Source organism: Geospiza fortis, unplaced genomic scaffold (assembly GCF_000277835.1).
Source record: "Geospiza fortis unplaced genomic scaffold, GeoFor_1.0 scaffold284, whole genome shotgun sequence".
Taxonomy (NCBI): domain Eukaryota; kingdom Metazoa; phylum Chordata; class Aves; order Passeriformes; family Thraupidae; genus Geospiza; species Geospiza fortis.
The window spans coordinates 105,215-112,778 of NW_005054508.1; the positions used below are offsets into that span (position 1 = coordinate 105,215).

Below are 7,564 nucleotides of genomic sequence, written 5' to 3' on the forward strand. Positions count from 1 at the left end.
GATTTTTGGATATGGCTGGGAGGGAGCAATGTAAGAGGGAAAGCTCTGCTGAATTCTTGTGCCCTGCTTTAAAAATAAAATTAGCATGGAAAGGAAACCTGTTAAAAATTAGCCTCTTGGGCTGGGCAAAAATATTTAGGATGAATGTTTTTTTGCCTTGGCAAAGAAGAATTTCAAAGAGCCTTGAGATGCCCCATGCTGGTGGGATCAGGGGCAGGGAGAGGCAAACTCATGTGGCCAAGGGGCACCTCTGCTCTGGCCTGGGAAACTTTGGGGTGGATGCAGGAGAATTCCTGGTGCACAGAGGGGTTTGCTGGGCCACCCCATCCTTCCCCAGTCCTGGTCACAACAGCCACGGGACCAACTGTTTTCAGCACAGGTAAACGCACACACAATAGGTGTATAAATATATATACATATAAAAATATATATATACACCTGAGAACCTCTCATTTCCTGGGCTGAGCTTTTGCTTTCTAGTGTGAAAATCTGACTTTGCACCATTTAAAAAAAATTTCTCCTCCCCCTGCCCTGTTACAAAACTAAAGACCTCCAAGCCTGAAACTCCGACTAAAATGAACCTTAGGCCACAGATTAGCTTAAAATCATGAGGGTGTTGAATTACCAGACTGAGATTGCTTTTCTTTGCCTTTCTGCCTGTGCTGGGTTTAAGGGAATTTGGTTAAAAGGCTCCATAGCCGTCGCTCCGTGCGGCGACGGCGAAGGCAGGATAGGCTTCGTAGGTCGCATACGTGGCCAAATCTTGTCCCAATGTCACTGCTTGCTTGAGCTGAGTGGCTGTGACAGTGGCAGCTGCATTAGCAATGGGGTATCCTGAAGGAAAAAAAGAAGGAAAACCTGTGGATTAATGAAAATCCATCCAAAACTCACCATCGCCTGGTAGAATTTGATGGGACGGCCTAAAAGTGGGAACGGCTAAGGCAGCAGTGAGTTTGTTAGTGGGAACAATGTAAATAAATAAAATAATTAATAGGAAAATGTAAGCATTTCCTCACCCATGATTTGTTAAACACAGTGCTGGAAAAACACTCTCTGGTTGAATATTTTTTCCTCAGGTTTTGATTATTTCTAATGGTGCTCTGGACAGGTCTGCCGTGCATATGGCATAAGGAGAGCAAGGAAACAAGCTAGAATGGGGGAAATTTGGGCAGGATTCTTGAAGAAAATATAGCTCTGATCCCTTCATAGCCAAAAAAAAAAAATACAGACAGTTCAGGACAGCCATGGTAGGGAAACCCTCTCAATGCAACAACAGGGAGCACGTATTTACTAGACGGGATTTTTTGGGTTTTTTCCCATTGGTTTCTAATGGAAAATGTGGTTTCAACACTTCCAGATTTTCCATGGGAAGATGTAAGCGTTGCTGTTTGAGAATGAATCACTGGGAAAACAGCATCATTTGGGGCTTGTTCCTCTGAAGGCAGGGCATAGCAGCTTGTCAAGCAGACCGCAGTGTTTTGTTGTAAAAGAATCAGGAATTAAGAAAAAGCCTAAATTTGGGAAGAGCAGCTGGGGTATCCATTGGATCTGCTGGAGCAGGCTCTGCTGCCAAAATACATCTCCCAGGATCCTCTCTGGCCACGTGGGCAATGGGATCAACTCCAGGTCAGCCAGAGCCAAGGTCCTCTTGGTGGGGGAATGGAAATATTGGGCAACAGGGAGCACGCATTGCCTCATTGGAGGTGTCACTTTGGGAAAATCACGATGAATTCCTTACAATTTGAATATTGTGGCTCTCCAGAGTATTTTCTTTGCACCAGCTAAGCCAGGTGCAACATCTCAAGCAGCAATTGAGAAATCTGGGACTTAAGGCACAGCTGCCACCATTGGGAGAGAAATGAGCTGTGAGCTGGGCATGGCCTGAGCTGAGCTTTAGTGAGCCCTGACCAAGGCCCGGTGTGTGCTGCAAGCAGCAACTTTAGTGCATGTCCATTTGCCAAGCTCCCAAGACAAATAAATAAGGGTGGATGAAAGAAAAGGAGAGATGCTAATTAAGCAGTAAGTGGGGGCTGGATTCAATAAAGAACCCATTTGGTTTCCACGCTGCGGAAGCTGCACAAAGCCCAGACAAATTGATTTTTCTGTGGCTTTTGCGGACTCCTGTGGCAGGAAGCCGGATAGATGTTTTATTTTTTTTTCTTCAAATCCATCCTTGAGACACTCCAAACAACTCAGTAGTACTGACTAATGGGTTTCTCATGTGCAGCTTGGCACCTGGTGCTGCCTCTCCATCAGAACTGCTGTCATGCTGGAGAGCACAGCAAATGTAATTCCTGTGTTTTCCATGATTTTCCAAGCTGTTTTGGGCAGTTGCAAGAGCCACAAATTCTCAAACTGGGAGAAAAACCTTCTGTGGGGGTGTGAGAGCTGGGATTGGATCCAAACTTTCATGGCTGCGTCATTTCTTTGGCAGATGAAATCCCAAGTGTTGGTTCACAAGGGGCTGGGGGTGCTGGGGGAAGACGGAGAGCCCATGAATTCATCATCCATGCGTCCTTGCACGGAGGAGGATCTCCTCCATCCTGGTGACACCAGGGCCAAGGAGGGGACTCATGCCAGATGTGACCCCGGGGATGCCAGCTTTGCATGCTGTGTTGTTTCTGGGGCTCCCAGTTGAAGGAGGCTTTCTCAAACTGGGAGGAGTGGAGGGGATGTGTGGAGCTGGGATGGGCCTCTGGATGTTGGGGTTCTCTGCCCTTGGACATTGCTCTGACCTCTCTGGACATAATCCCAGCTGCGGCATTGACCTGAGAGGTCTGGGTTGGAGCAGAGCCCCCCACCCCAGTTGCCCCAACCTGAATTGCTCTGGGGTGTGGACACAGAAATTTGTGATAGAGATAAAATCCTTTCTAGGCAATAAACTGTCATAGGCTGCCCAGGAGCAGCTGCCCCTGGTTCCCTGGAAGTGTCCAGGGCCAGGCTGGACAGGGCTTGGAGCACGCTGGGACAGAGGAAGGTGTCCCTGTCATAGCAGAGGGTGGAATTATGTGATCTTTAGGGTCCCTTCTAACCCAAAACAATCCAGAATTCTCTGCTAAAGATGCCAGACACACAAGCAACATCACTGTGGGGGGAGCACAACCAGGCCAGTCCTCAGTGGTCAAAACCTGCTTCATTCTTCACACCCACAAGGAGCCACCAGGAAAAATGACATTCCAGGAGCCTTTTGCTGTACAGACATGCCCATACCTGGGAAAGCTGGCACTGCAGGAGGCACCTCTGCCCCCTCCACGGGGATGCCCAGGGTCTGCAGGGTGTACTCTGCCGCGTAGGTCTTGGCCTCGTCGATGTAGGCACTGAGCTTGGGCGGTGTGAAGGGGTGTCTGTGGGCACAGCACAAAGTTAGCTGGGTTTGCTTTCCCCAAGGCTTTCCTGCCAGATGTTTTTATGACTTAGTTTTAAATACAAAAGAAGGCATAAAGATCTGGCTCTTCAGGGTTATTAGGTTCTCCTGAACTTTCCACCGCGCTCGCTTGCGATTGGAGGCAGTCGCAATGTTGGATGGATCCTCGCTTAGGAGCCTTGGGGTGGTGGATGGACAATCTGTTTTCTTGGGTGGTAGGTAAGGTTTTATATTTTTTCTTGGGGCCCATTTTTGATCCGCTTAGAGGTGGCACCACCCCCCACAGCAAATGGAAGTGTGGCTTCCCTGGGCTGGTCCATTACCAGAGCTGCTCTCCTCCCCAGGGTTCGCTCCTCGCTGGGGTTATTGACCCTGGACACAACATCCTTGCAGAGGCTGTTGTGATTTTTCCATCAAAAAAAAACCCCAAATAACCCTATTGCGTTTTTTCTTTACAATACCCAGCCTGGGTTTTTCTTTACAATACACAGCAAACAGTGGTTTTGGTCAGAAATGTTTACAATCATATTTGGAGCTGAAATATCAGCATGTTCCTTCAAATTCCTCTCATTTCCCCACAAGGGCTATCGTTTGCTTTCTTTTTGTACAAAAAAAGCACCCTTTTGCTTGATTGTGTCTGCCTTTCTGTAATGTTTGCACCAGCAGAGAGAACACCAAGCACAGCAGTTAATTATACTCTGTGGATGTTTTTCTCCCTGTATTTTTAAAAAAAAGTATTTAATATATATGTATATTAATATACACACATTAATATAGATATATATTAATATACATATATTAATATAGAATAATTGTATATATGTTATACTAACATATATAATTATTATATATTTATATAATTATATATAATACAAAATAGTATATTAATGTATATACAAATATATAATTATATATACATCTATACATATATAAGTATATATAATTATATAAACATATTTATTTAAATATTTATTTAATAAATAAGGATACATTTATATTACAATAAATATAGATTTAATAAATGAAATAAATATTAAAATAAAAAATAAATAATTAAAATTTTGAATGAAATTAATATTTAATAAATATAGATTCAATAAATATTCTACAAATATTTAATACCTATTTTTTAAATAAAAGGAAATGAAGACCTGTGTGCTTGGGACTTTGAAGAGAGCTGTTAGGTAAAATATAATTAAAAAAATAAAGCCTAAGCCTCAGAAACTTTCCACTAATGACGTACATGGTGGGGTTCTGGCTGGCAAGGGCAGGGATGGTGATTTTGTAGAGGAAGAGCTGTCTTTGATCCTGGCCAATGGCAGAGTGGAGCTGGTACACAGGCTGTCCCCAGTTGTTTTTCTGGCAGATTTCTTCTAAGATCTAGAAAGAAAAAAAAAATAGGGATTTGTGCTGGGGTTAATTGCTGTGCAGAAGCCTCTTTGCCTAGCTCCAGCCCCTGTGCTGAGCAGCTGCCTTCCCTCACAAGGTTTTCAGGGAGTCTTGGCAGCTTCCTCAAAGCTTAGCAAAAAATCCAAAATAAATGGCAGATAGAATACTGCACCCAGCTTGAAGTATAAGATTCATATAAATGCTTTATACATTAATATCTGTTTAATTCCTGAAATTATTCCCTGTTCAGTTGGGCATCTGAGTCCTTCTGCTGATTAGATTATTTCAGTGTGGTTTGCTTTGAATCCTCCTCAGAAGCTCTGTCTCATGGATGTCTGTTTCAGAGGACTAAAGAAACTCGGGTTGCATTCATCTCCTCTGCTCTGCTGCCTCCCTGGCTTAGTGGGTTACAGAGCACGAGAAGTCCGAATAAGCTTCTTTTTAAAAAGAAAAAAGGTTGTGTTTCCATCCAATTAATTCCATGGGCTTCAGCAGGCTATTGCAGCTTTTGAAATGCTGAACCACGTTGCCCTCAGCCTTGGCACAGCTAGTCCCATGGTAATTGGGAATTGCTGTCCAGAAACACTCCTACTTTGGTTTGGGATTCCAAGCCAAATTTTTAACCCACTGCCTGTGTGCTGTCCCAGCTGGGATTGGTCACCTTCCATTAAATCAGGTTGCTCTGACCTGGCCTTGAGCATTTCCAGGGATGGGGCAGCCACAGCTTCTCTGAAAAACCTGTGCCAGAGCCTCTCCCCCATCACAGCCAAGAATTTCCTCCCAATATCCCATTTATCCCTGCCCCCTGGCAGTGGGAAGCCATTCCCTGTGTCTTGGCCCTTTAAAAGTCTCTCTCCATCTTTCTTGCAGCCCCTTCAGGCTCTGGAAGGCCACAATTAGGTCACCCTGAAGTCTTGCTGAGGTCTACCTCATTTACAGCTTACATTTGAATGGATTTAAAACTAAAAAGAAAAATTTAAAAACCTCACTGCTGCTTTTAATTTTGCCACCACAGCTCCAGCTGAAGTTTAGCGTCTTGCAGTGTAAAATGCTCCATTACATAGTTCAGTTCTCAATTACAACAGATCATTTTTTCACTGTGGCCACACTTGTTCCCTGTTGTCCCAACCCCTTTATAGGTTGGTTTTATAAAAATGAATTTCACCTGCCCTAAGGCCCTGCAGAACCATTCCAGGGATTTCACATCTTTAGTGGAAAGTGCCTCTATGCATGGCATGAGTTGGTACTAGGTGAGCCTAAAGATCCCTTCCAACCCAAACCACTCTTTGATTCTATCATTTGCTGACAAAACAGACTAAGGGGACTTTTGCAGGAGGGAAAATTCCCACTGTCCAGTTTTCTGGGAGAAAACAAGGATATTTGCATAAACTTTTGGCAAACTGGATGCTGTGGCAATTGAAGGGTTAAAAGGCAAAGACATGCTTCAAAATTCAGGGTGAAGTTGGTTTCTTGTGTTGCTCTGCACAATATAAGGGTTATAAAACAGTTACTGTCCGAGCTGGACACTCAGAAACTCAGGGGATTTATTGTGGATTTCTCCTCAGCCCTCTTGATCCATCTACATGGACACACACAACAAAATCAAAGAGTTTCTGTGCTAGGTTGGGTTATGTCAACACTTCTCTTGCCATAAATAATTTGAAAATGTGCATTATTTTTCTATTTTTTGTGCATTGTTCCCTAGTGAAGACCCAGGTGACAAATTTTATGTATCAAACCCATTGTGGGTGGGAATTCTTTGACCCGTGGTGCTTTTATGGCGCGACAGCCAGAATCGGATTAAGGCGTTTATGACAACTCTCCCCTGACACTCATGGGTGATCTTAAAGGTCTTCTCCAACCCCAACCATTCCACAACTCCATGAGGCAGGTGGATATTGCAAGATACAGTGGTGCTGCTCATTTTTCGATGTCTTTTGAGACGCAAGAACGGATTTATTTACCAGGCCGCGGTGGAAATTCAACGAGGGGCCCGTTTTCCCAACACAACCCTTGGGACATGGCCGCTCTTTTTGGGGTCACGTTACCTGAGGGGCGAGTTTGATCCCTTGGGGCTTTAGCGTGACGTGGTTCATGGGGGTGAGCTCCATCCCTGGCAGGAGGTCGTAGAGCTTCTCCTCTCCCCTCTTGTCTCCCTTGAGGTGGTATCCGCGCCCCAGGCCCGGGAACGCCAGGTAGCCGCGGCCTCCCAGGCCTCGGACGCCCGCAGCCCCTACAGGTACATTCATGTAAATTTCTAGGAATGTAAGAAGGCATTAAACCGAATCAAATCACGGGAAAAAGGACCCTGATTCTCGCTGAAATGGAAAAGTTAGCCCCGCTTGCTGGGAGGGTTGGGAAGCAGGTGGGCAGGAGGTCCCAGGGCCTGGTGGTGGGATAACACAGGCTCGACACTGACACCCTTTCTTGGATAGGTGAGTGGATCTGGGGAAAAACTGCTTCTTTCTGCCCATTTTTTGTCATCTCTGGTCAATTTTGATTTCAGGACAGCTTTTTTAGCCAGCTTTGTAGCTGGAAGTCAGAGAGAGGACAGCTGGCATCTTTTGTTACCCACCAGTGTAATTTCACCTTGAAGAATTCATAGCGTACACTATTTCATCCCTACATGGACAAAAATCGTCTTTGGTTTTGCCCTATTACACTTCCATATTTTCTCAGGGAACTCTGCTTGGGAGTCTGGGGAGACCATGAGGCAAGAAACAGGTGGGGAATTATCACATCTGCTCTTTTCCTAATGCAACTTTTAGAGGAGCTGGTTCACCTGTGTGGGGAAAAACTTGAGGAACAAGG

The 7,564-nt window shown here is 44.9% G+C and overlaps 1 protein-coding gene across 2 annotated transcripts in view; it reads right to left on the reverse strand.

Moving 5' to 3' along the window:
* Positions 1-670: 670 nt before the first annotated feature.
* Positions 671-7,564, reverse strand: part of A1CF (APOBEC1 complementation factor) — a 20,476-nt gene continuing 13,582 nt past the window's right edge. The window contains exons 8-11 of one of the 2 annotated variants that reach the window (XM_005428845.2): positions 6,802-6,986; positions 4,608-4,744; positions 3,211-3,344; positions 671-834 (exon numbers count right to left, since the gene is read on the reverse strand). In XM_005428845.2, coding sequence (XP_005428902.1) covers positions 683-834; positions 3,211-3,344; positions 4,608-4,744; positions 6,802-6,986 — 608 coding nt within the window. In that variant the 3' untranslated portion in view covers positions 671-682. Of the gene's footprint in view, positions 835-3,210; positions 3,345-4,607; positions 4,745-6,801; positions 7,011-7,564 lie in introns of both variants that reach the window. The other variant, XM_005428844.2, reaches the window with a different exon arrangement.